A 28,000-nucleotide genomic window follows, 5' to 3' on the forward strand; every position below is an offset into this window, starting at 1 on the left:
CCAAACAGAGGAGCGGGCGGTCCTGGGACGCGCTTTTTGATTGGCCGCCTGACTAGCGCCATGACGTCACCTGACGGGACGCTTCTCCCGGGGGTCAGCTCGTTTTTATAAGTGAGAGAAACACCGGAAGCGGAGAGGTCAGAGGTGACTGAGCCCCGGGGAGAGCGGGGACATGGACGGGACGCGGCCGGAGGCCTGATACCCCGGAGCGCGGCGCCCCCTGCGGCGCTGACCTCTGTGTGTCCGGGGAGTCACAGCCCTCGTATTATTATTCCTGTGTGGTCCAGGGCTGCGCTGTCACCATGGCAACTGTTGCCAGGGCCGCCGTGATGCCCTAGAGCCGGGCCCTGCCCGCGGTCACCGCTCACGCCCGTGTCTCTTCCCGCAGAGTCGCCGCCATGCACGCCCGGCTGCTGGCAGACGTCTGGGGGCCGGTGAGATGGCACGGCTGGCGGAGACTGTGCCCCCCGCAGAGGACGGCCTCCACGGAGCCGCAGAGCCTGCCCCCGCGTGCCCAGGTGGTGATCTGCGGAGGCGGCATCATGGGGGCGTCTGTGGCCTATCACCTCACCAGGCTGGGCTGGCAGGACGTGGTCATCCTGGAGCAGGGACGGTGAGTGCGAGACCACCAGCCGAACAGGGAGCGCAGCTCCGGAGGGAAGCGCAGGGTCCGCAGAACAGGGAGCGCAGCTCCGGATGGAAGCGCAGGGTCCGCCGTGTGTGTGGGGAGACCACCAGCAGAACAGGGAGCGCAGCTCCGGAGGGAAGCGCAGGGTCCGCAGAACAGGGAGCGCAGCTCCGGAGGGAAGCGCAGGGTCCGCCGTGTGTGTGGGGAGACCACCAGCAGAACAGGGAGCGCAGCTCTGGAGGGAAGCGCAGGGTCCACAGAACAGAGAGCGCAGCTCTGGAGGGAAGCGCAGGGTCCACAGAACAGGGAGCGCAGCTCCGGAGGGAAGCGCAGGGTCCGCAGAACAGGGAGCGCAGCTCCGGAGGGAAGCGCAGGGTCCGCCGTGTGTGTGGGGAGACCACCAGCCGAACAGGGAGCGCAGCTCCGGAGGGAAGCGCAGGGTCCGCAGAACAGGGAGCGCAGCTCCGGAGGGAAGCGCAGGGTCCGCCGTGTGTGTGGGGAGACCACCAGCAGAACAGGGAGCGCAGCTCTGGAGGGAAGCGCAGGGTCCACAGAACAGGGAGCGCAGCTCCGGAGGGAAGCGCAGGGTCCGCCGTGTGTGTGGGGAGACCACCAGCCGAACAGGGAGCGCAGCTCCGGAGGGAAGCGCAGGGTCCGCAGAACAGGGAGCGCAGCTCCGGAGGGAAGCGCAGGGTCCGCCGTGTGTGTGGGGAGACCACCAGCCGAACAGGGAGCGCAGCTCCGGAGGGAAGCGCAGGGTCCACAGAACAGGGAGCGCAGCTCCAGAGGGAAGCGCAGGGTCCGCAGAACAGGGAGCGCAGCTCCGGAGGGAAGCGCAGGGTCCGCCGTGTGTGTGGGGAGACCACCAGCAGAACAGGGAGCGCAGCTCTGGAGGGAAGCGCAGGGTCCGCAGAACAGGGAGCGCAGCTCCGGAGGGAAGCGCAGGGTCCGCAGAACAGGGAGCGCAGCTCCGGAGGGAAGCGCAGGGTCCGCCGTGTGTGTGGGGAGACCACCAGCCGAACAGGGAGCGCAGCTCCGGAGGGAAGCGCAGGGTCCACAGAACAGGGAGCGCAGCTCCGGAGGGAAGCGCAGGGTCCGCCGTGTGTGTGGGGAGACCACCAGCCGAACAGGGAGCGCAGCTCCGGAGGGAAGCGCAGGGTCCACAGAACAGGGAGCGCAGCTCCGGAGGGAAGCGCGGGGTCCGCAGAACAGGGAGCGCAGCTCCGGAGGGAAGCGCAGGGTCCGCCGTGTGTGTGGGGAGACCACCAGCAGAACAGGGAGCGCAGCTCTGGAGGGAAGCGCAGGGTCCACAGAACAGGGAGCGCAGCTCCGGAGGGAAGCGCAGGGTCCGCCGTGTGTGTGGGGAGACCACCAGCCGAACAGGGAGTGCAGCTCCGGAGGGAAGCGCAGGGTCCGCCGTGTGTGTGGGGAGACCACCAGCCGAACAGGGAGCGCAGCTCTGGAGGGAAGCGCAGGGTCCACAGAACAGGGAGCGCAGCTCCGGAGGGAAGCGCGGGGTCCGCAGAACAGGGAGCGCAGCTCCGGAGGGAAGCGCAGGGTCCGCCGTGTGTGTGGGGAGACCACCAGCAGAACAGGGAGCGCAGCTCTGGAGGGAAGCGCAGGGTCCACAGAACAGGGAGCGCAGCTCCGGAGGGAAGCGCAGGGTCCGCCGTGTGTGTGGGGAGACCACCAGCCGAACAGGGAGCGCAGCTCCGGAGGGAAGCGCAGGGTCCGCCGTGTGTGTGGGGAGACCACCAGCCGAACAGGGAGCGCAGCTCTGGAGGGAAGCGCAGGGTCCACAGAACAGGGAGCGCAGCTCCGGAGGGAAGCGCAGGGTCCGCCGTGTGTGTGGGGAGACCACCAGCCGAACAGGGAGCGCAGCTCCGGAGGAAAGCGCAGGGTCCGCAGGACAGGGAGCGCAGCTCCGGAGGGAAGCGCAGGGTCCGCCGTGTGTGGGGAGACCACCAGCGGAACAGGGAGCGCAGCTCTGGAGGGAAGCGCAGGGTCCACAGAACAGGGAGCGCAGCTCCGGAGGGAAGCGCAGGGTCCGCAGAACAGGGAGCGCAGCTCCGGAGGGAAGCGCAGGGTCCGCCGTGTGTGTGGGGAGACCACCAGCAGAACAGGGAGCGCAGCTCTGGAGGGAAGCGCAGGGTCCACAGAACAGGGAGCGCAGCTCCGGAGGGAAGCGCAGGGTCCGCAGAACAGGGAGCGCAGCTCCGGAGGGAAGCGCAGGGTCCGCCGTGTGTGTGGGGAGACCACCAGCAGAACAGGGAGCGCAGCTCCGGAGGGAAGCGCAGGGTCCGCAGGACAGGGAGCGCAGCTCCGGAGGGAAGCGCAGAATCCGCCGTGTGTGTGGGGAGACCACCAGCAGAACAGGGAGCGCAGCTCTGGAGGGAAGCGCAGGGTCCACAGAACAGGGAGCGCAGCTCCGGAGGGAAGCGCAGGGTCCGCAGAACAGGGAGCGCAGCTCCGGAGGGAAGCGCAGGGTCCGCCGTGTGTGTGGGGAGACCACCAGCCGAACAGGGAGCGCAGCTCCGGAGGGAAGCGCAGGGTCCGCAGGACAGGGAGCGCAGCTCCGGAGGGAAGCGCAGGGTCCGCCGTGTGTGTGGGGAGACCACCAGCAGAACAGGGAGCGCAGCTCTGGAGGGAAGCGCAGGGTCCACAGAACAGGGAGCGCAGCTCCGGAGGGAAGCGCAGGGTCCGCAGAACAGGGAGCGCAGCTCCGGAGGGAAGCGCAGGGTCCGCCGTGTGTGTGGGGAGACCACCAGCAGAACAGGGAGCGCAGCTCTGGAGGGAAGCGCAGGGTCCACAGAACAGGGAGCGCAGCTCCGGAGGGAAGCGCAGGGTCCGCAGAACAGGGAGCGCAGCTCCGGAGGGAAGCGCAGGGTCCGCCGTGTGTGTGGGGAGACCACCAGCAGAACAGGAAGCGCAGCTCCGGAGGGAAGCGCAGGGTCCGCCGTGTGTGTGGGGAGACCACCAGCAGAACAGGGAGCGCAGCTCTGGAGAGAAGCGCAGGGTCCGCAGAACAGGGAGCGCAGCTCCGGAGGGAAGCGCAGAGTCCGCCGTGTGTGTGGGGAGACCACCAGCAGAACAGGGAGCGCAGCTCCGGAGGGAAGCGCAGGGTCCGCAGAACAGGGAGCGCAGCTCCGGATGGAAGCGCAGGGTCCGCCGTGTGTGTGGGGAGACCACCAGCAGAACAGGGAGCGCAGCTCTGGAGGGAAGCGCAGGGTCCGCCGTGTGTGTGGGGAGACCACCAGCAGAACAGGGAGCGCAGCTCTGGAGGGAAGCGCAGGGTCCACAGAACAGGGAGCGCAGCTCCGGAGGGAAGTGCAGGGTCCGCAGAACAGGGAGCGCAGCTCCGGAGGGAAGCGCAGGGTCCGCCGTGTGTGTGGGGAGACCACCAGCAGAACAGGGAGCGCAGCTCTGGAGGGAAGCGCAGGGTCCACAGAACAGGGAGCGCAGGGTCCGCCGTGTGTGTGGGGAGACCACCAGCCGAACAGGGAGCGCAGCTCCGGAGGGAAGCGCAGGGTCCGCAGGACAGGGAGCGCAGCTCCGGAGGGAAGCGCAGGGTCCGCCGTGTGTGTGGGGAGACCACCAGCAGAACAGGGAGCGCAGCTCCGGAGGGAAGCGCAGGGTCCACAGAACAGGGAGCGCAGCTCCGGAGGGAAGCGCAGGGTCCGCAGAACAGGGAGCGCAGCTCCGGAGGGAAGCGCAGGGCCCGCCGTGTGTGTGGGGAGACCACCAGCAGAACAGGGAGCGCAGCTCCGGAGGGAAGCGCAGGGTCCGCAGAACAGGGAGCGCAGCTCCGGAGGGAAGCGCAGGGTCCGCCGTGTGTGTGGGGAGACCACCAGCAGAACAGGGAGCGCAGCTCTGGAGGGAAGCGCAGGGTCCACAGAACAGGGAGCGCAGCTCCGGAGGGAAGCGCAGGGTCCACAGAACAGGGAGCGCAGCTCCAGAGGGAAGCGCAGGGTCCGCAGAACAGGGAACGCAGCTCCGGAGGGAAGCGCAGGGTCCGCCGTGTGTGTGGGGAGACCACCAGCAGAACAGGGAGCGCAGCTCTGGAGGGAAGCGCAGGGTTCGCAGAACAGGGAGCGCAGCTCCGGAGGGAAGCGCAGGGTCCGCAGAACAGGGAGCGCAGCTCCGGAGGGAAGCGCAGGGTCCGCCGTGTGTGTGGGGAGACCACCAGCCGAACAGGGAGCGCAGCTCCGGAGGGAAGCGCAGGGTCCACAGAACAGGGAGCACAGCTCCGGAGGGAAGCGCAGGGTCCACAGAACAGGGAGCGCAGCTCCGGAGGGAAGCGCGGGGTCCGCAGAACAGGGAGCGCAGCTCCGGAGGGAAGCGCAGGGTCCGCCGTGTGTGTGGGGAGACCACCAGCAGAACAGGGAGCACAGCTCTGGAGGGAAGCGCAGGGTCCACAGAACAGGGAGCGCAGCTCCGGAGGGAAGCGCAGGGTCCGCCGTGTGTGTGGGGAGACCACCAGCCGAACAGGGAGTGCAGCTCCGGAGGGAAGCGCAGGGTCCGCCGTGTGTGTGGGGAGACCACCAGCCGAACAGGGAGCGCAGCTCTGGAGGGAAGCGCAGGGTCCACAGAACAGGGAGCGCAGCTCCGGAGGGAAGCGCGGGGTCCGCAGAACAGGGAGCGCAGCTCCGGAGGGAAGCGCAGGGTCCGCCGTGTGTGTGGGGAGACCACCAGCAGAACAGGGAGCGCAGCTCTGGAGGGAAGCGCAGGGTCCACAGAACAGGGAGCGCAGGGTCCGCCGTGTGTGTGGGGAGACCACCAGCCGAACAGGGAACGCAGCTCCGGAGGGAAGCGCAGGGTCCGCCGTGTGTGTGGGGAGACCACCAGCCGAACAGGGAGCGCAGCTCTGGAGGGAAGCGCAGGGTCCACAGAACAGGGAGCGCAGCTCCGGAGGGAAGCGCAGGGTCCGCCGTGTGTGTGGGGAGACCACCAGCCGAACAGGGAGCGCAGCTCCGGAGGGAAGCGCAGGGTCCGCAGGACAGGGAGCGCAGCTCCGGAGGGAAGCGCAGGGTCCGCCGTGTGTGGGGAGACCACCAGCGGAACAGGGAGCGCAGCTCTGGAGGGAAGCGCAGGGTCCACAGAACAGGGAGCGCAGCTCCGGAGGGAAGCGCAGGGTCCGCAGAACAGGGAGCGCAGCTCCGGAGGGAAGCGCAGGGTCCGCCGTGTGTGTGGGGAGACCACCAGCAGAACAGGGAGCGCAGCTCTGGAGGGAAGCGCAGGGTCCACAGAACAGGGAGCGCAGCTCCGGAGGGAAGCGCAGGGTCCGCAGAACAGGGAGCGCAGCTCCGGAGGGAAGCGCAGGGTCCGCCGTGTGTGTGGGGAGACCACCAGCAGAACAGGGAGCGCAGCTCCGGAGGGAAGCGCAGGGTCCGCAGGACAGGGAGCGCAGCTCCGGAGGGAAGCGCAGAATCCGCCGTGTGTGTGGGGAGACCACCAGCAGAACAGGGAGCGCAGCTCTGGAGGGAAGCGCAGGGTCCACAGAACAGGGAGCGCAGCTCCGGAGGGAAGCGCAGGGTCCGCAGAACAGGGAGCGCAGCTCCGGAGGGAAGCGCAGGGTCCGCCGTGTGTGTGGGGAGACCACCAGCCGAACAGGGAGCGCAGCTCCGGAGGGAAGCGCAGGGTCCGCAGGACAGGGAGCGCAGCTCCGGAGGGAAGCGCAGGGTCCGCCGTGTGTGTGGGGAGACCACCAGCAGAACAGGGAGCGCAGCTCTGGAGGGAAGCGCAGGGTCCACAGAACAGGGAGCGCAGCTCCGGAGGGAAGCGCAGGGTCCGCAGAACAGGGAGCGCAGCTCCGGAGGGAAGCGCAGGGTCCGCCGTGTGTGTGGGGAGACCACCAGCAGAACAGGGAGCGCAGCTCTGGAGGGAAGCGCAGGGTCCACAGAACAGGGAGCGCAGCTCCGGAGGGAAGCGCAGGGTCCGCAGAACAGGGAGCGCAGCTCCGGAGGGAAGCGCAGGGTCCGCCGTGTGTGTGGGGAGACCACCAGCAGAACAGGAAGCGCAGCTCCGGAGGGAAGCGCAGGGTCCGCCGTGTGTGTGGGGAGACCACCAGCAGAACAGGGAGTGCAGCTCTGGAGAGAAGCGCAGGGTCCGCAGAACAGGGAGCGCAGCTCCGGAGGGAAGCGCAGAGTCCGCCGTGTGTGTGGGGAGACCACCAGCAGAACAGGGAGCGCAGCTCCGGAGGGAAGCGCAGGGTCCGCAGAACAGGGAGCGCAGCTCCGGATGGAAGCGCAGGGTCCGCCGTGTGTGTGGGGAGACCACCAGCAGAACAGGGAGCGCAGCTCTGGAGGGAAGCGCAGGGTCCGCCGTGTGTGTGGGGAGACCACCAGCAGAACAGGGAGCGCAGCTCTGGAGGGAAGCGCAGGGTCCACAGAACAGGGAGCGCAGCTCCGGAGGGAAGTGCAGGGTCCGCAGAACAGGGAGCGCAGCTCCGGAGGGAAGCGCAGGGTCCGCCGTGTGTGTGGGGAGACCACCAGCAAAACAGGGAGCGCAGCTCTGGAGGGAAGCGCAGGGTCCACAGAACAGGGAGCGCAGCTCCGGAGGGAAGCGCAGGGTCCGCCGTGTGTGTGGGGAGACCACCAGCCGAACAGGGAGCGCAGCTCCGGAGGGAAGCGCAGGGTCCGCAGGACAGGGAGCGCAGCTCCGGAGGGAAGCGCAGGGTCCGCCGTGTGTGTGGGGAGACCACCAGCAGAACAGGGAGCGCAGCTCCGGAGGGAAGCGCAGGGTCCACAGAACAGGGAGCGCAGCTCCGGAGGGAAGCGCAGGGTCCGCAGAACAGGGAGCGCAGCTCCGGAGGGAAGCGCAGGGCCCGCCGTGTGTGTGGGGAGACCACCAGCAGAACAGGGAGCGCAGCTCCGGAGGGAAGCGCAGGGTCCGCAGAACAGGGAGCGCAGCTCCGGAGGGAAGCGCAGGGTCCGCCGTGTGTGTGGGGAGACCACCAGCAGAACAGGGAGCGCAGCTCCGGAGGGAAGCGCAGGGTCCGCAGAACAGGGAGCGCAGCTCCGGAGGGAAGCGCAGGGTCCGCCGTGTGTGTGGGGAGACCACCAGCAGAACAGGGAGCGCAGCTCCCGAGGGAAGCGCAGGGTCCGCCGTGTGTGTACTGAGACTGCACCAGCCGAACAGGGAGCGCAGCTCCGGAGAGAAGCGCAGGGTCCGCCGTGTGTGTACTGAGACTGCACTAGCCGAACAGGGAGCGCAGCTCCGGAGGGAAGCGCAGGGTCCGCCGTGTGTGTACTGAGACTGCACCAGCCGAACAGGGAGCGCAGCTCCGGAGAGAAGCGCAGGGTCCGCTGTGTGTGTACTGAGACTGCACCAGCCGAACAGGGAGGGAAGCGCAGGGTCCGCCGTGTGTGTACTGAGACTGCACCAGCAGAACAGGGAGCGCAGCTCCGGAGGCAAGCGCAGGGTCCGCAGTGTGTGTACGGAGACCACCAGCAGAACAGGGAGTGCAGCTCCGGAGGGAAGCGCAGGGTCCGCAATGTGTGTACTGAGACTGCACCAGCCGAACAGGGAGCGCAGCTCCAGAGAGAAGCGCAGGGTCTGCCGTGTGTGTACTGAGACTGCACCAGCAGAACAGGGAGCGCAGCTCCGGAGGGAAGCGCAGGGAGCGCAGCTCCGGAGGGAAGCGCAGGGTCCGCCGTGTGTGTACTGAGACTGCACCAGCAGAACAGGGAGCGCAGCTCCGGAGGGAAGCGCAGGGTCCGCAGTGTGTGTACTGAGACTGCACCAGCAGAACAGGGAGCGCAGCTCCGGAGGGAAGCGCAGGGTCGGCAGAACAGGGAGCGCAGCTCCGGAGGGAAGCGCAGGGTCCGCAGTGTGTGTACGGAGACTGCACCAGCCGAACAGGGAACGCAGCTCCGGAGGGAAGCGCAGGGTCCGCAGTGTGTGTACTGAGACTGCACCAGCCGAACAGGGAGCACAGCTCCGGAGGGAAGCGCAGGGTCCGCCGTGTGTGTACTGAGACTGCACCAGCCGAACAGGGAGCGCAGCTCCGGAGGGAAGCGCAGGGTCCGCAGTGTGTGTACTGAGACTGCACCAGCAGAACAGGGAGCGCAGCTCCGGAGGGAAGCACAGGGTCCGCCGTGTGTGTACTGAGACTGCACCAGCCGAACAGGGAGCGCAGCTCCGGAGGGAAGCGCAGGGTCCGCAGTGTATGTACTGAGACTACACCAGCCGAACAGGGAGCGCAGCTCCGGAGGGAAGCGCAGGGTCGGCCGAACAGGTAGCGCAGCTCCGGAGGGAAGCGCAGGGTCCGCTGTGTGTGTACTGAGACTGCACCAGCCGAACAGGGAGTGCAGCTCCGGAGGGAAATGTATGTACACAGTGACTGCACCAGCAGAATAGTGAGTGCAGCTCTGGGGTATAATACAGGAGGTAACTCAGGATCAGTAATGTAATGTATGTACACAGTGACTGCACCAGCAGAATAGTGAGTACAGCTCTGGGGTATAATACAGGAGGTAACTCAGGATCAGTAATGTAATGTATGTACACAGTGACTGCACCAGCAGAATAGTGAGTGCAGCTCTGGAGTATAATACAGGATGTAACTCAGGATCAGTAATGTAATGTTTGTACACAGTGACTGCAGCAGCAGAATAGTGAGTGCAGCTCTGGGGTATAATGCAGGATGTAACTCGGGATCATGTAATGTATGTACACAGTGACTGCACCAGCTGAATAGTGAGTGCAGCTCTGGAGTATAATACAGGATGTAACTCAGGTTCATGTAATGTATGTACACAGTGACTGCACCAGCAGAATAGTGAGTGCAGCTCTGGAGTATAATACAGGATGTAACTCAGGATCAGTAATGTAATGTATGTACACAGTGACTGCACCAGCAGAATAGTGAGTGCAGCTCTGAAGTATAATACAAGAGGTAACTCAGGATCAGTAATGTAATGTATGTACACAGTGACTGCACCAGCAGAATAGTGAGCGCAGCTCTGGGGGATAATACAGGATGTAACTCAGGATCAGTAATGTATGTACACAGTGATTGCACCAGCAGAATAGTGAGCGCAGCTCTGGGGGATAATACAGGATGTAACTTTCTCTTTTGTGATGAGCAGTGATTACTGGCTCCACTATCCTTTCTGTGTCCTGCCCCTCATTCTCAGCGTCTGTTCCTGCAGGCTGGCCGCTGGCTCTACGCGGTTCTGTGCCGGCGCTGTGAGTACGGTGAAACATATTTCTATAGAGACAGAAATGGCCGATTATTCCAACAAGCTTTATCAGCAGCTGGAGGCAGAGACCGGGGTGCCCACAGGTTAGTGATCCTCCGTGGAGACCCCATTACACATTAATTTTGCAGTTTAACAGCTGATATCTCCCAGAATTCCTTGCTTGATCAGTGTCTGCGCTGAGCTCTAGGGATTTTCATTCAGGAAAGTGACCTGACACTGTACAGACATCGGACGTAGTGACAGGACTGCAAGTAAATCCCACCGCGTGTTGTACATGGGACTGACACTTTACGGTCCGGTCTCTTTCATGTTTTTAAACTTTGAGTTGGAGAGAAGGAAACGAAAGTGTCACATCCTCATACCGACGCGATCATTCTTTTGATTTTCTGCTACTTTCTCCACTTTCCTTTAATCCGCCTCCCCATACATCATTGTGACCTCCTATAATCCCCCTCACCCCATACATCATTGTGACCTCCTATAATCCCCCTCCCATCATTGTGACCTCCTATAATCCCCCTCACCCCATACATCATTGTGACCTCCTATAATCCCCCTCCCATCATTGTGACCTCCTATAATCCCCCTCACCCCATACATCATTGTGACCTCCTATAATCCCCCTCACCCCATACATCATTGTGACCTCCTATAATCCGCCTCCCCCATACATCATTGTGACCTCCTATAATCCCCCTCACCCCATACATCATTGTGACCTCCTATAATCCCTCTCACCCCATACATCATTGTGACCTCCTATAATCCCCCTCACCCCATACATCATTGTGACCTCCTATAATCCCTCTCACCCCATACATCATTGTGACCTCCTATAATCCCCCTCACCCCATACATCATTGTGACCTCCTATAATCCCCCTCACCCCATACATCATTGTGACCTCCTATAATCCCTCTCACCCCATACATCATTGTGACCTCCTATAATCCCCCTCACCCCATACATCATTGTGACCTCCTATAATCCCCCTCACCCCATACATCATTGTGACCTCCTATAATCCCCCTCACCCCATACATCATTGTGACCTCCTATAATCCCCCTCACCCCATACATCATTGTGACCTCCTATAATCCCCCTCACCCCATACATCATTGTGACCTCCTATAATCCGCCTCCCCCATACATCATTGTGACCTCCTATAATCCCCCTCACCCCATACATCATTGTGACCTCCTATAATCCGCCTCCCCCATACATCATTGTGACCTCCTATAATCCCTCTCACCCCATACATCATTGTGACCTCCTATAATCCCCCTCACCCCATACATCATTGTGACCTCCTATAATCCCCCTCACCCCATACATCATTGTGACCTCCTATAATCCCCCTCACCCCATACATCATTGTGACCTCCTATAATCCCCCTCACCCCATACATCATTGTGACCTCCTATAATCCGCCTCACCCCATACATCATTGTGAATTCCTATAATCCCCCTCACCCCATACATCATTGTGACCTCCTATAATCCCCCTCACCCCATACATCATTGTGACCTCCTATAATCCCCCTCACCCCAGACATCATTGTGACCTCCTATAATCCCCCTCACCCCATACATCATTGTGACCTCCTATAATCCCCCTCACCCCAGACATCATTGTGACCTCCTATAATCCCCCTCACCCCATACATCATTGTGACCTCCTATAATCCGCCTCCCCCATACATCATTGTGACCTCCTATAATCCCCCTCACCCCATACATCATTGTGACCTCCTATAATCCCTCTCACCCCATACATCATTGTGACCTTCTATAATCCCTCTCACCCCATACATCATTGTGACCTCCTATAATCCCTCTCACCCCATACATCATTGTGACCTCCTATAATCCCCCTCCCCATACATCATGGTGACCTCCTATAATCCCCCTCACCCCATACATCATTGTGACTTCCTATAATCCCCTCACCCCATACATCATTGTGACCTCCTATAATCCGCCTCCCCCATACATCATTGTGACCTCCTATAATCCCCCTCACCCCATACATCATTGTTACCTCCTATATTCCCCCTCACCCCATACATCATTGTGACCTCCTATAATCCGCCTCCCCCATACATCATTGTGACCTCCTATAATCCCCCTCACCCCATACATCATTGTTACCTCCTATAATCCGCCTCCCCATACATCATTGTTACCTCCTATATTCCCCCTCACCCCATACATCATTGTGACTTCCTATAATCCCCCTCACCCCATACATCATTGTGACCTCCTATAATCCCCCTCACCCCATACATCATTGTGACCTCCTATAATCCCCCTCACCCCATACATCATTGTGACCTCCTATAATCCCCCTCACCCCATACATCATTGTGACCTCCTATAATCCCCCCATACATCATTGTGACCTCCTATAATCCCCCTCACCCCATACATCATTGTGACCTCCTATAATCCCCCTCACCCCAGACATCATTGTGACCTCCTATAATCCCCCTCACCCCATACATCATTGTGACCTCCTATAATCCCCCTAACCCCATACATCATTGTGACCTCCTATAATCCCCCTCACCCCATACATCATTGTGACCTCCTATAATCCCCCTCACCCCATACATCATTGTGACCTCCTATAATCCGCCTCCCCCATACATCATTGTGACCTCCTATAATCCCCCTCACCCCAGACATCATTGTGACCTCCTATAATCCCCCTCACCCCATACATCATTGTGACCTCCTATAATCCCCCTCACCCCATACATCATTGTGACCTCCTATAATCCCCCTCACCCCATACATCATTGTGACCTCCTATAATCCCCCTCACCCCATACATCATTGTGACCTCCTATAATCCGCCTCCCCCATACATCATTGTGACCTCCTATAATCCCCCTCACCCCAGACATCATTGTGACCTCCTATAATCCCCCTCACCCCATACATCATTGTGACCTCCTATAATCCCCCTCACCCCATACATCATTGTGACCTCCTATAATCCCCCTCACCCCATCCATCATTGTGACCTCCTATAATCCCCCTCACCCCATCCATCATTGTGACCTCCTATAATCCCCCTCACCCCATACATCATTGTGACCTCCTATAATCCCCCTCACCCCATACATCATTGTGACCTCCTATAATCCCCCTCACCCCATACATCATTGTGACCTCCTATAATCCCCCTCACCCCATACATCATTGTGACCTCCTATAATCCCCCTCACCCCATACATCATTGTGACCTCCTATAATCCCTCTCACCCCATACATCATTGTGACCTTCTATAATCCCCCTCACCCCATACATCATTGTGACCTCCTATAATCCCTCTCACCCCATACATCATTGTGACCTCCTATAATCCCCCTCCCCATACATCATGGTGACCTCCTATAATCCCCCTCACCCCATACATCATTGTGACCTCCTATAATCCCCCTCACCCCATACATCATTGTGACCTCCTATAATCCCCCTCACCCCATACATCATTGTGACCTCCTATAATCCCCCTCACCCCATACATCATTGTGACCTCCTATAATCCCCCTCACCCCATACATCATTGTGACCTCCTATAATCCCTCTCACCCCATACATCATTGTTACCTCCTATAATCCCCCTCACCCCATACATCATTGTGACCTCCTATAATCCCCCTCACCCCATACATCATTGTGACCTCCTATAATCCCCCTCACCCCATACATCATTGTGACCTCCTATAATCCGCCTCCCCCATACATCATTGTGACCTCCTATAATCCCCCTCACCCCATACATCATTGTTACCTCCTATAATCCGCCTCCCCCATACATCATTGTGACCTCCTATAATCCCCCTCACCCCATACATCATTGTGACCTCCTATAATCCCCCTCACCCCATACATCATTGTGACCTCCTATAATCCGCCTCCCCCATACATCATTGTGACCTCCTATAATCCCCCTCACCCCATACATCATTGTGACCTCCTATAATCCCCCTCACCCCATACATCATTGTGACCTCCTATAATCCCCCCATACATCATTGTGACCTCCTATAATCCCCCTCACCCCATCCATCATTGTGACCTCCTATAATCCCCCTCACCCCATACATCATTGTGACCTCCTATAATCCCCCTCACCCCATACATCATTGTGACCTCCTATAATCCCCCTCACCCCATACATCATTGTGACCTCCTATAATCCCCCTCACCCCATACATCATTGTGACCTCCTATAATCCCCCTCACCCCATACATCATTGTGACCTCCTATAATCCCCCTCACCCCATACATCATTGTGACCTCCTATAATCCCCCTCACCCCATACATCATTGTGACCTCCTATAATCCCCCTCACCCCATACATCATTGTGACCTATAATCCCCCTCACCCCATACATCATTGTGACCTCCTATAATCCCCCTCACCCCATACATCATTGTGACCTCCTATAATCCCCCTCACCCCATACATCATTGTGACCTCCTATAATCCGCCTCCCCCATACATCATTGTGACCTCCTATAATCCGCCTCCCCCATACATCATTGTGACCTCCTATAATCCCCCTCACCCCATACATCATTGTGACCTCCTATAATCCCCCTCACCCCATACATCATTGTGACCTATAATCCCTCTCACCCCATACATCATTGTGACCTCCTATAATCCCCCTCACCCCATACATCATTGTGACCTCCTATAATCCCCCTCACCCCATACATCATTGTGACCTCCTATAATCCCCCTCACCCCATACATCATTGTGACCTCCTATAATCCCTCTCACCCCATACATCATTGTGACCTCCTATAATCCCCCTCACCCCATACATCATTGTGACCTCCTATAATCCCCCTCACCCCATACATCATTGTGACCTATAATCCCTCTCACCCCATACATCATTGTGACCTCCTATAATCCCCCTCACCCCATACATCATTGTGACCTCCTATAATCCCCCTCACCCCATACATCATTGTGACCTCCTATAATCCTCCTCACCTCATACATCATTGTGACCTCCTATAATCCCTCTCACCCCATACATCATTGTGACCTCCTATAATCCCCCTCACCCCATACATCATTGTGACCTCCTATAATCCCCCTCACCCCATACATCATTGTGACCTCCTATAATCCCCCTCACCCCATACATCATTGTGACCTCCTATAATCCCCCTCACCCCATACATCATTGTGACCTCCTATAATCCCCCTCACCTCATACATCATTGTGACCTCCTATAATCCCTCTCACCCCATACATCATTGTGACCTCCTATAATCCCTCTCACCCCATACATCATTGTGACCTCCTATAATCCCCCTCACCCCATACATCATTGTGACCTCCTATAATCCTCCTCACCTCATACATCATTGTGACCTCCTATAATCCCTCTCACCCCATACATCATTGTGACCTCCTATAATCCCCCTCACCCCATACATCATTGTGACCTATAATCCCCCTCACCCTATACATCATTGTGACCTCCTATAATCCTCCTCACCTCATACATCATTGTGACCTCCTATAATCCCCCTCCCCATACATCATTGTGACCTCCTATAATCCCCCTCACCCCATTCATCATTGTGATTTCCTATAATCCCCCTCACCCCATACATCATTGTGATTTCCTATAATCCCCCTCACCCCATACATCATTGTGACCTCCTATAATCCCCCTCACCCCATACATCATTGTGACCTCCTATAATCCGCCTCCCCCATACATCATTGTGACCTCCTATAATCCCCCTCACCCCATACATCATTGTGACCTCCTATAATCCCCCTCCCCCATACATCATTGTCACCTCCTTTAATCCCCCTCCCATCATTGTGACCTCCTATAATCCCCCTCCCATCATTGTGACCTCCTATAATCCCCCTAACCCCATACATCATTGTGACCTGCTATAATCCCCCTCACCCCATAAGTCATTGTGATCCCCTATAATCCCCCTCACCCCATAAGTCATTGTGATCCCCTATAATCCCCCTCCCCCCATACTGCCACTCAGGCGGGAACAATAATTATCAAGGCTACAAAGCTTTCCAAATGCACAGGACAAATTCCTCTGCCACCATCTCCGATTTCTTAATTATTAACGGGATGCTCGCCCATCCCCCACAGCACACAGCCAGCCATGAGATGACGTGATTTGAACACAATGTAAGTGTTCTCTTTAACTTTAATCCCATTTTATTTGTGTTTGTATTGTGCATATGATATTTGTCTGCTTTATAATATCTTTTTATACCTCGTAAACACTGCCTACCTTTTTTGGAGTAACATAAAATTACTAGTTTGTCTCTCCTTGCTCTATAACGTACGGTCACGTCCTCTGAAGTGAATTACGCTACTAATCTGGGTGGGCTCTGGACCCGTTATTATGTAAGAAATCGGAGCTGGTGGCAGTATACTTTGTTCTGTGCATTTGGGAGGTTTTGTAGCGACCGGCGGCATTGATAATTATTGTTCCCGCCTGAGTGGGAGTAGTTATATCGCTCTCGCTGTAGCGTGCCCAATAGCCAGTATATAGCAGTACCCTGACTGACCTGAGGGTAAGGGGGGCGCCAGAGAGCTGCAAGTTCCAAACTGTTACTGGGAAGTGGGATATAGATAAATCCCCTTCAGAAACAACCAGGGGCAACCAAACAACCCCGGTTCATAACAAATTGGTGTGACTGGTGGGGATGATAAAGGTCCTCCCTGTGAACCATGACATATTGGTGGCAGCGCGGTGGGATTCCTGACACCCCCATCCCCCTTACGTTATGGTGACTTGTGACCTATAATCCCCCCCATCCCCCTTACCTCGTGACCTCCTATAATCCCTGCGGTGTTCCTGCCTGTTCGGGGCTGATGCTTTCCGCTCATTGTGTCCTGCAGGTTACAAACGGACGGGATCCATCTTGCTGGCGCAGACCCAGGATCGGCTCATATCTCTCCGGCGTATGATGTCGCGGTTGAGGTGAGAGTTGGCGCAGCCTCCATCTTTGTTATCGTTGAGGCTGAGATTATCCCTTTGCTATTTATAGAATGAAGGACATCCCGTGTGAGATCATTGCACCGCGGCGGGTTGGCGAGCTCCACCCCCTGATTAATATTCATGATCTGGTGGGAGCCTTGTATGTACCTGAGGACGCGGTGGTGTCGACAGCGGACGTGGCTCTGGCCTTGGTTACTGCGGCACGGAGTAAAGGTAAGAGAAGAAGAAAGCAGGTGACGGGGCCGGGCTCTGCTCTCGGGGGGTGTTCTCTCGGCAGCTCTGCTCTTTGGGGCTCTGTTCTCGGGGGCTCTGCTCTTGGGTGTGTGCTCTTCGGGGCTCTGCTTTCGGAGGCTCTGCTCTTGGGGGGGTATTTTCTCGTGGCTGTGCTCTTGGGGACTCTGCTATTGGGGGGGTGCTCTCGGGGGCTCTGCTCTTGGGAGGTGTGCTTTCGGAGGCTCTGCTCTCGGGGGCTCTGCTCTTGGGGGGGTGTTCTCTGGGGGCTGTGCTCTCGGGGGCTCTGCTCTTGGGGGGGTGTTCTCTGGGGGCTGTGCTCTCGGGGGCTCTGCTCTTGGGGGGTGTGCTCTCAGGGGCTCTGCTCTTGGGGGGGTGCTCTCAGGGGTTTGCTTTTGGGGGGTGCTCTCGGGGCTCTGCTCTCAGGGGTTTGCTTTCGGGGGGTGCTCTCAGGACTCTGCTCTCGGGGGTCTTGTGTTGGGGCTCGTTATCATTTAGGGTGAATCATTGTGAGGGCCGTGTAATAACCCCATCTCTGCTGTCCTGTCTGCAGGCGTCCAGGTCCATGAGCACACGGCCGTCAACCACGTCCTGGTAGAGCGGGGTCATGTGAGCGGCGTGGACACCGACCGCGGGCAGATCGAGTGCGAGTACTTTGTGAACTGCGCAGGCCAGGTAATGGGGGCCGTTAGCCCAATAACAGAGCAGCCGTCTCCTGGAAACTGTTATTGATAATGCCCCTGGGGGGCTATAACCGACTCTGTGTCACTCACTCCAGGCGCCCCGCCATGGCTGCCACCGAGGGCGCTAAGCAGAGCTAGCGGGGAGTGCTGGCAGAATCGTCTACTAACCGGAGCATTATCCTGTTCAGAGGCTGACAACCTGCCCTGACCTCAGCGGGCTCCTAATGTATCTGGATACACAGTGCTAGAGCGAAACTCTGCACCGCACTTACTTTCTGTTCTGCAGCTTTGTTACAGTGGATCAGTGCGGTGCCCTGTATCAGTCCAGTCACAGCGTTACAACAGGGATGAAGAGAGCAGGCTCTTGGTGGATATGGTATATACTGGGCTCACGAGGTATTTGTCGACTGTGTACTCCGGGTCTTCTGGTCATTAGCCGGTCAGTCGGCCGCCGTGTCGCCTGTGTACTCCGGGTCTTCTGGTCATTAGCGGGTCAGTCGGCCGTGGTGTCGGCTGTGTACTCCGGGTCTTTTGGTCATTAGCGGGTCAGTCGGCCGTGGTGTCTGCTGTGTAATCCGGTTCTTCTGGTTATTAGTGGGTTAGTCGGCCGCGGTGTCGGCTGTGTACTCCGGGTCTTTTTCGGCCGTGGTATGTGCTGCGTAATCCGGTTCTTCTGGTTATTAGCGGGTTAGTCGGCCGTGGTGTCTGCTGTGTACTCCGGGTCTTTTGGTCATTAGCGGGTCAGTCGGCCGTGGTGTCTGCTGTGTACTCCGGGTCTTTTGGTCATTAGCGGGTCAGTCGGCCGTGGTGTCTGCTGTGTACTTAGGGTCTTCTGGTCATTAGCGAGTCAGTCGGCCATGGTGGCGGCTGTGTATTCCGGGTCTTTTGGTCATTAGCGGGTCAGTCGGCCACGGTGTTGACTGTGTAATCCGGTTTTCTGGTCATTAGCGGGTCAGTCGGCCACGGTGTCGGCTGTGTAATCCGGGTCTTCTGATCATTAACGGGTCAGTCGGCCGTGGTGTCGGCTGTGTATTCCGGGTCTTTTGGTCATTAGCGGGTCAGTCGGCCGTGGTGTCTGCTGTGTACTCCGGGTCTTTTGGTCATTAGCGGGTCAGTCGGCCGTGGTGTCTGCTGTGTACTCCGGGTCTTTTGGTCATTAGCGGGTCAGTCAGCCGCGGTGTCAGCTGTGTACTCCGGGTCTTTTGGTCATTAGCGGGTCAGTCGGCCGTGGTGTCTGCTGTGTAATCTGGTTCTTCTGGTTATCAGTGGGTTAGTCGGCAGTGGTGTCGGCTGTGTACTCCGGGTGTTTTGGCCATTAGCAGGTCAGTCGGCCGTGGTATCTGCTGCGTAATCCGGTTCTTCTGGTTATTAGCGGGTTAGTCGGCCGTGGTGTCGGCTGTGTACTCCAGGTCTTTTGGTCATTAGCGGGTCAGTCGGCCGCGGTGTCGGCTGTGTACTCCGGATCTTCTGGTCATTAGCGGGTCAGTCGACAGTGGTGTAGGCTGTGTATTCCGAGTCTTCTTGTCATTAGCGGGTCATTCAGTGTTGGCTATGTACTTAGGGTCTTCTGGTCATTAGCGAGTCAGTCGGCCATGGTGTCGGCTGTGTATTCCGGGTCTTTTGGTCATTAGCGGGTCAGTCGGCCACGGTGTTGACTGTGTAATCCGGTTTTCTGGTCATTAGCGGGTCAGTCGGCCACGGTGTCGGCTGTGTAATCCGGGTCTTCTGATCATTAACGGGTCAGTCGGCCGTGGTGTCGGCTGTGTATTCCGGGTCTTTTGGTCATTAGCGGGTCAGTCGGCCGTGGTGTCGGCTGTGTAATCCGGTCTTATCACGGATCCCTTCTCCATGGTGTCACTTATTCGTCATGTGCCTGCTCTCACACGTGACTTGGGGTTGTGCCTGCAAGGCATCTATCTCCCCACTCTCAGTCCAGCATTCAACCTCTGTCCTATGCTGTAATGGGAGCATAAATCACACACCGACCCAGGCCACACACCCGCTCATACACGCTGCCACCACTCACCGAATACATGGGCGAAGAGTACCAGACTATTAATACTAGTAATGTCTATCACTCATTAGGCTCACACACCTTAGGCTATGGATTCTTTTAGAACATTCAAGGTTCAACTTGTTAAAGTTTTATACTTTAATAACAAAAGGTTCAATGCTTACAATAAGAAAAAGGTATAATAATATGATAATAAAAAGACATACAACTTTTGCGAAGCAGCATCAACATAAACAGGAGAAAACTTACTGAAATTATCTAACTGGTAGTTGCTTTCTGCTCCCTGAGGGTAGGGCGAATGTAGATTGGATCACACCAGCTTCTCAGGCTGCCCTCACATGTGAACACAATTCTCTGTCTGCAGCCTAAGTTTTTAACTTTGGTCTGGAGGTCAGGTTTCTAGACCGGCCCCTCAGGTTAATATCATAATTGCCGGCTTTCTGATTGGCCACGGCTGCGCTACTAATGAATATATTATTTTTCTCTTGAGACACTTGTGAAAAGGTTCTCAGGAATAGATACCCTCAGGCTGCAATTAACATTTCCCCTCCAAGAAATATGAGGTGCCAAATGTTACCTTCTTCTTGGCTTTAGCTAGACCTCCTGGTGAGATATGGAGACACAATTTCTACTAGTCCCAAGGAAGTACCTATTAACACCTAGGTGCAACTTGCCTTCAGGACAGGTGTTACATTATCACTAGTCACACATATAACCCTAGACATATGTCACTACACACATATAGATATATATACACATATTTCACCACAGGTCTTTTGGTCATTATCGGGTCAGTCGGCCGCGGTGTCTGCTGTGTATTCTGGGTCTTTTGGTCATTAGCGGGTCAGTCGGCCGTGGTGTCTTCTGTGTACTCCGGGTCTTCTGGTCATTATCGGGTCAGTCGGCCGCGGTGTCTGCTGTGTATTCTGGGTCTTTTGGTCATTAGCGGGTCAGGCGGCTGCGGTGTCTGCTGTGTACTCCGGGCAGTATACTCTGCAGTTTTAACTCCAGTGAATGAGGCTTTGTGACTCCTCGCTGCCATGGTTCATCGCCTGGTCTGCGTCCTCAGCTCATGTTCTTACCTTTGCTTCTCTTGCAGTGGGCCTATGAGCTTGGTCTGTCCAACGAGGAGCCGGTCAGTATTCCTCTTCATGCCTGCGAGCACTTCTACCTCCTGACCCGTCCTCTGCGCACACCGCTGCAGGATACCACGCCAAGTACGTGCAGCTTGTCTCACTGTACACTGCAGGGTTGCTCCTGTGTGTGTGGGGGTGTCCGGGGGTCCTCATGTCCCAGGAGTGCACATGTTATACAGGATAGCGGGGGTCCGGTGCGGTGCCCTTTATCTCTATATGATCAGTCGTGGTAATTAAGGATGGCAGAATTCACAGTGGAGGATGACTGCCCCTCACCCCATACACAGGTCCAGTATGGCCGGCTGTAGTCAGGACCTTGCCCTTTGCCCCTGTCTCTAGGTGTTGTGGACCCTGATGGCAGGATTTACATCCGCAGCTGGCAAGGTGGTATTCTCTCTGGAGGCTTCGAGAAAAACCCCAAACCAATCTTTACAGAGGGCCGCAATCAGCTGGAAATCCAGAATCTGCAGGAGGACTGGGATCACTTTGGTAAGATGGACGTGGTCACTGATTGTCACCGATCATCTCCGTATAATCATTGGACAGAGTTAAAAGGATAGCGGATAACTTGCTGATCGCTGGGTTTCATACCTCTGGATTACCCCGCAATCCCAGGTACAGCGGGCTCTGGGGTCCAGGGCTGTGCGGCCCAGTCTTATACCGACCGGAGATGGCGTGCGACGTCTGCTCCATTCATTGTGTATGGGACTGTCAGAGAGGACCCAGCACAGCGCTCCGTTCTGTCAGTCCCATGGACAGTGATTGGCGCAAAGATGGAGCATGTGCATCTCCACCCCTTGTAAGATGGGGCTTCGCAGACCCCCAGTGTTCTGTGAGTTATCCCCACTCTGAATAGGGGATAGCCTACTATCTTGGGAATGACCCTATGAGAGGCCCCTTCTAGAAAGGGGTATTTCGTAGTTGCTGTACTTGTGGGGGTCTCGCTGCAGAACCACTGCTCAGTGCTCTGCTGCGCCGGATGCCGTCCCTGGAGGCGCTGGAGATCCTGCGTCTTGTCAACTGCCCAGAATCCTTCACTCCAGACATGCGCTGTGTGATGGGGGAGAGTCCGACCCTTCTGAGATACTTCACACTTGCCGGAATGAACTCCCAGGGCTGCTCTCTTGGAGGAGGAGCTGGAAAGTAAGTGCCCCCCACAATGCCACCATCTGACAGATTGACTTCCCTGTCTGAGACCACCGTCTCTACTTCTTCTCTCAGGTTCCTCGCAGAGTGGATGGTCTACGGTTACCCACAAGATAATGTGTGGCCCCTGGACATCAAGCGCTTTGGAGCCCTGCAGAGCAGCCGGACCTTCCTGCGGCACAGAGTGATGGAGGTCATGCGTGAGTGCTGGCCAGTGATTATGTCCTGGTCCTGAGCTCTGATGGACCCTTACACCCATCCTCTGTGCTCTCCTCCGCTGCAGCGCTCATCTATGATCTGAAGGTGCCACGCTGGGACTTCCAGACCGGGCGACAGCTTCGCACCTCCCCCCTCTACGACCGTCTGGATGCTCAGGGTGCCCGATGGATGGAGAAGCATGGATTTGAGAGGGCCAAGTACTTTATCCCCCCTGGGAAAGGTCAGGAGCATCCACTGAGTGTGAGGCCTTAGAACCTTGCTAGGACGAAGCCTCCATGTTGTAACCCTGCTCCGCCTTCCTCCACAGATCTACTGTCTCTGGATCAGAGCAAAACCTTTTATAAGCCGGACTGGTTTGATATTGTGGGCTCCGAGGTGAAGTGCTGCAAGGAGGCCGTGTGTGTCATAGACATGTCGTCCTTCACCAAGTTTGAGATCAGCGTGAGTTCTGTGTGCTCTGCGTTTCCTCTCTGCGTGCTCGGCGTCTCCTCGGCCTCCTCTCTGCGTGCTCGGCGTCTCCTCGGCCTCCTCTCTGCGTGCTCTGCGTCTCCTCGGCCTCCTCTCTGCATGCTCGGCGTCTCCTCGGCCTCCTCTCTGCGTGCTCGGCTTCTCCTCGGCCTCCTCTCTGCGTGCTCGGCTTCTCCTCGGCCTCCTCTCTGCGTGCTCGGCGTCTCCTCGGCCTCCTCTCTGCGTGCTCGGCGTCTCCTCGGCCTCCTCTCTGCATGCTCGGCGTCTCCTCGGCCTCCTCTCTGCGTGCTCGGCGTCTCCTCGGCCTCCTCTCTGCGTGCTTCTCTCTAGCCGTGTCGTGTCTCCTCTCGGGGGTCTCCTCGGCCTCTTCTCGCACAGTCTCTGTTATCCTCCTGATGACACGGCTCTGTCCCGGTAACATCTTCTGTCTCGTCTCCAGCCCCCGGGGATCAGGCTTCTCTCTAGCCGTGTCGTGTCTCCTCTCGGGGGTCTCCTCGGCCTCTTCTCGCACAGTCTCTGTATCCTCCTGATGACACGGCTCTGTCCCGGTAACATCTTGTGTCTCGTCTCCAGTCCCCGGGGGATCAGGCTCTGGACACCCTCCAGTATCTCCTCTCCAATGATGTGGACGTTCCTGTGGGCCACATTGTCCACACTGGGATGCTGAACGAGCGCGGAGGATATGAGAACGACTGCAGTGTGGTGCGACTCCAGAAACGCAGGTAAGGGGTGGTCTTGTCATGTGACAGCGGGTGTGGACCATGGTGGGCTGTAGGGAATGGCGTCTCTTATGTGGGCCCTGCACCCTGTAGTGATGGCACCGCGGGGTTGGATGCTGTCAGGTTTCTGCTGACCACAGGTGTAACGGGGGCATCCGATCATTCAGAGATGATGTCAGCAGTTATTTGTAAGCCCGGCGTTATCGGGGGTCCTGAGCTATGTGGCCGTACTGTTTCCTAGAGCTGAGCCCCCAGGATGCGAGTCCGGTCCCTGCAGCCTCCATGGCTGATGTTCTGCTTGTGTTGGTGCTGAATGTGTGATGTAAGGTGCAGCAGTCAGACCTCAGTGTCTGGACGCTACCTTAAAGGGGTTTTCCATCTTAAGGTTAAGGCACCAAATGTGAAAAAAAATAGGAGTGAACTTTACGTGCCCCCTGCTGGTTCACCGCTGTCTCCATCTCCCCCCGATGTTCTACGCGCCCCCTGCTGGTTCACCGCTGTGTTTCCGCCTTCCCCAATCTTCTACGCGCCCCCTGCTGGTTCACCGCTGTGTTTCCGCCTTCCCCAATCTTCTACGCGCCCCCTGCTGGTTCACCGCTGTGTTTCCGCCTTCCCCCATGTTCTACGCGCCCCCTGCTGGTTCACCGCTGTGTTTCCGCCTTCCCTAATCTTCTACGCGCCCCCTGCTGGTTCACCGCTGTGTTTCCGCCTTCCCCCATCTTCTACGTGCCCCCTGCTGGTTCACCGCTGTGTTTCCGCCTTCCCCCATGTTCTACGCGCCCCGTGCTGGTTCACCGCTGTGTTTCCGCCTTCCCCCATCTTCTATGCACCCCCTGCTGGTTCACCGCTGTGTTTCTGCCTTCCCCCATGTTCTACGCGCCCCCTGCTGGTTCACCGCTGTCTCCATCTTCCCCCGATGTTCTACGCGCCCCCTGCTGGTTCACCGCTGTCTCCATCTTCCCCCATGTTCTACGCGCCCCCTGCTGGTTCACCGCTGTCTCCATCTTCCCCCGATGTTCTACGCGCCCCCTGCTGGTTCACTGCTGTCTCCATCTTCCCCTGATGTTCTACGCGCCCCCTGCTGGTTCACTGCTGTCTCCATCTTCCCCTGATGTTCTACGCGCCCCCTGCTGGTTCACTGCTGTCTCCATCTTCCCCCATGTTCTACGCGCCCCCTGCTGGTTCACCGCTGTCTCCATCTTCCCCCGATGTTCTACGCGCCCCCTGCTGGTTCACTGCTGTCTCCATCTTCCCCCATGTTCTACGCGCCCCCTGCTGGTTCACCGCTGTCTCCATCTTCCCCCGATGTTCTACGCGCCCCCTGCTGGTTCACCGCTGTCTCCATCTTCCCCCATGTTCTACGCGCCCCCTGCTGGTTCACCGCTGTCTCCATCTTCCCCCATGTTCTACGCGCCCCCTGCTGGTTCACCGCTGTCTCCATCTTCCCCCGATGTTCTACGCGCCCCCTGCTGGTTCACTGCTGTCTCCATCTTCCCCCATGTTCTACGCGCCCCCTGCTGGTTCACTGCTGTCTCCATCTTCCCCCATGTTCTACGCGCCCCCTGCTGGTTCACCGCTGTCTCCATCTTCCCCCGATGTTCTACGCGCCCCCTGCTGGTTCACCGCTGTCTCCATCTTCCCCCATGTTCTACGCGCCCCCTGCTGGTTCACTGCTGTCTCCATCTTCCCCCATGTTCTACGCGCCCCCTGCTGGTTCACTGCTGTCTCCATCTTCCCCCATGTTCTACGCGCCCCCTGCTGGTTCACCGCTGTCTCCATCTTCCCCCGATGTTCTACGCGCCCCCTGCTGGTTCACCGCTGTCTCCATCTTCCCCCATGTTCTACGCGCCGACTGCTGGTTCACCGCTGTCTCCATCTTCCCCCGATGTTCTACGCGCCCCCTGCTGGTTCACCGCTGTCTCCATCTTCCCCCGATGTTCTACGCGCCCCCTGCTGGTTCACCGCTGTCTCCATCTTCCCCCGATGTTCTACGCGCCCCCTGCTGGTTCACCGCTGTCTCCATCTTCCCCCATGTTCTACGCGCCGACTGCTGGTTCACCGCTGTCTCCATCTTCCCCCGATGTTCTACGCGCCCCCTGCTGGTTCACCGCTGTCTCCATCTTCCCCCATGTTCTACGCGCCGACTGCTGGTTCACCGCTGTCTCCATCTTCCCCCGATGTTCTACGCGCCCCCTGCTGGTTCACTGCTGTCTCCATCTTCCCCCGATGTTCTACGCGCCCCCTGCTGGTTCACCGCTGTCTCCATCTTCCCCCGATGTTCTACGCGCCCCCTGCTGGTTCACCGCTGTCTCCATCTTCCCCCGATGTTCTACGCGCCCCCTGCTGGTTCACTGCTGTCTCCATCTTCCCCCGATGCTTGTTCATGCGGCTGCAGCAGTATTGTCACGACTACAGCACGTGTCCGCTGCAGCCAATCACTTGGCTGTAGTGATGCTGCCGATGTAGGAGTCTTGCTGAGCTCAGTGATTGGCTGCAGTGGTCACTTGCTGTAGTTGTGACATCACTGCTCAGACTGGTGGTCCGCATCAGAAACCTTGGGGTAAGAAAGGTTCGTTTCCTAGTTTTGCACAGACCGCGTCTTGGATTTAAAGGGTTTTTCCACTTTTCCTTTTCGTGTGAATCTCATTGGTTGGAGCATTAACCCTTTGTGTCCCGCAGCTTTTTCATGATCTCCCCCACAGACCAGCAGGTGCATTGCTGGTCATGGCTGAAGCAGCATTGGCCGAGCGACAGTGACTTGTTTCTTGAAGACGTGACCTGGAAATACACAGGTAGGAAGACAACACCTGGCGCTGCCGCACTCGGAGCTGGTGCTCTCTGGTGTCAGCCTTGCCATTTTTTCTTGCAGCTTTAAATTTGATTGGTCCCCGCGCTATGGATGTGCTGTCGGAGCTGTCCTACGCCCCGATGAGCCCGGACCACTTCCCGACCTTATTCTGTAAGGTTAGTGACCCTGTCGCCCGCTGCGGTCTGCCCGTAGGTCGCAGCGCAGCCTCATCCTCCGCATTCTGCCTTTCCTGCAGGAGATGAGTGTGGGGTACGCCAACGGCATCCGGGTGATGAGTATGACGCACACGGGCGAGCCGGGCTTCACCCTCTACATTCCCATCGAGGTGAGCAGCCGGGCCCCGGTATATGGGGGTGTCATTATACCCGTGACGTTCCTGATGTCTCCCCTCACAGTACGCGCTGCACGTCTACAATGAGATCATGAGCGTGGGCCAGAAATACGGCATCCGCAACGCCGGCTACTACGCCCTGCGGAGCCTGCGCATCGAGAAGTTCTTCGCCTTCTGGGGGCAGGACCTGGACCCCTTCACCACGCCGCTGGAGTGTGGCCGGGAGTTCCGGGTGAAGTTGGACAAGGTAGATGAGACCCTGACGGAGTGACGACGTGGGCGACAGAAGGCGCGGGCGACAGACGACGTGCATGCTCACGGCCCGGGACCGTCCAGTGCGGCTGATGCGCATCTTCAGCGCTGCACGCTTTTAGGGATGTGGTGGGGGGTCGCACGGTGTAACCGCTCTCTCTTCCCCTCCCCCAGGGCTACGACTTCATCGGCCGCGACGCTTTGCTGCGGCAGCGGGACGAGGGGATAATGAAGCGATTTACAATGTTCATCTTGGAGGACCACGACACGGACCTGGACTTGTGGCCCTGGTGGGGGGAGCCCATCTACCGCAATGGGGAGCATGTGGGCAAGACCACCAGCAGTGCCTATAGCTACACCCTGGGGCGACACGTGTGTCTGGGGTTCATCCACAGCCCCAACCCCATCACCCCCGAGTTCATAAACCGCGGGGAGTACGAGATCGAGATCGCCGGCCAGAGGTTCCAGGCCAAAGCCAAACTCTACCCCTTCAGCTCCCTGTTCACACAGAGGCGCAGGAAGGAAGACATGGAGCTGGGCTACTGAGCGGGAGGGGTTAATGCTGCGGCCAGGGGTCCCACAGGGTCGGGGGTCTCACAGGGGTCTGGGGTCCCATAGGGGTCCGGGCTTTATTCATTGGGTGTATGGAATGTGAAGGAAACAGGGGTCCTAATGCCAGCAGGTGAGTGTGGCCCCCGGGGACCATCTGCTGCACCGACACTTATCACTGATGTCTTTATGCAATCAGAGGGTGGTCTCATTCAGCCGCAGAGTTACCATGGAGACCTGAGGGAGGACCCCCCTACTCTGCCACCTGATCAAAGAAGCAATATAAGTCGTGGGCCCGGAGGGTCTCTGGCGTGCGGACCCCATCCGGTGACTCTTTCCATAAAGTTTCCGCCATGTTTGTGTCGGTTCTGGTGCCGGAGAAAAGGACGGATCCATGGACCGTGAGTGATGGCCGCCCCCTAAAGTGCAGGGCTGAGCGGTCCCGGACCCTCCACTTTATTATTACAGGGTCCCCTCCCCATAATAATCCAGCACTCAGCGAGGTTTGTACCATTTCTACTCTTCTTGTACATATAGGAGCTGACAATAAACGTGTCTATCAGCAGCCGCCGCTTATCTGG

General features: G+C 58.0%; 1 protein-coding gene across 4 annotated transcripts; it reads left to right on the top strand.

Moving 5' to 3' along the window:
* Positions 1-38: 38 nt before the first annotated feature.
* PDPR (pyruvate dehydrogenase phosphatase regulatory subunit) lies at positions 39-27,984 on the top strand. Of its 4 annotated transcripts, none has more exons than XM_069739515.1 (18): positions 39-144; positions 389-613; positions 9,781-9,914; positions 16,763-16,844; positions 16,912-17,075; positions 17,647-17,768; positions 20,890-21,007; positions 21,266-21,415; positions 21,877-22,069; positions 22,148-22,272; positions 22,356-22,511; positions 22,599-22,732; positions 23,333-23,481; positions 26,158-26,270; positions 26,348-26,442; positions 26,523-26,612; positions 26,683-26,865; positions 27,045-27,984. In XM_069739515.1, exons 2-18 carry the CDS (start codon positions 399-401, stop codon positions 27,414-27,416), a joined length of 2,595 nt encoding a protein of 864 aa, XP_069595616.1. In that variant the 5' UTR covers positions 39-144; positions 389-398; the 3' UTR covers positions 27,417-27,984. The 4 variants fall into 4 exon arrangements, with proteins under 4 accessions (XP_069595616.1, XP_069595620.1, XP_069595618.1 ...); XM_069739519.1 differs by having other exon boundaries at positions 47-111; XM_069739517.1 differs by having other exon boundaries at positions 59-137.
* The last annotated feature ends 16 nt before the right edge of the window (positions 27,985-28,000 follow it).

The sequence above is a fragment of the Ranitomeya imitator genome, chromosome 9, assembly GCF_032444005.1.
Source record: "Ranitomeya imitator isolate aRanImi1 chromosome 9, aRanImi1.pri, whole genome shotgun sequence".
Lineage (NCBI taxonomy): Eukaryota > Metazoa > Chordata > Amphibia > Anura > Dendrobatidae > Ranitomeya > Ranitomeya imitator.

Bases quoted from the DNA above. Each gene is read 5' to 3' on its own strand.
- PDPR (XM_069739515.1), top strand. From the start codon at position 399: ATGCACGCCCGGCTGCTGGCAGACGTCTGGGGGCCGGTGAGATGGCAC. The intron at 22,070-22,147 runs GTAAGTGCCCCC...TTCTTCTCTCAG, and splicing joins CTTGGAGGAGGAGCTGGAAA to GTTCCTCGCAGAGTGGATGG. The intron at 22,273-22,355 runs GTGAGTGCTGGC...CCTCCGCTGCAG, and splicing joins CAGAGTGATGGAGGTCATGC to CGCTCATCTATGATCTGAAG.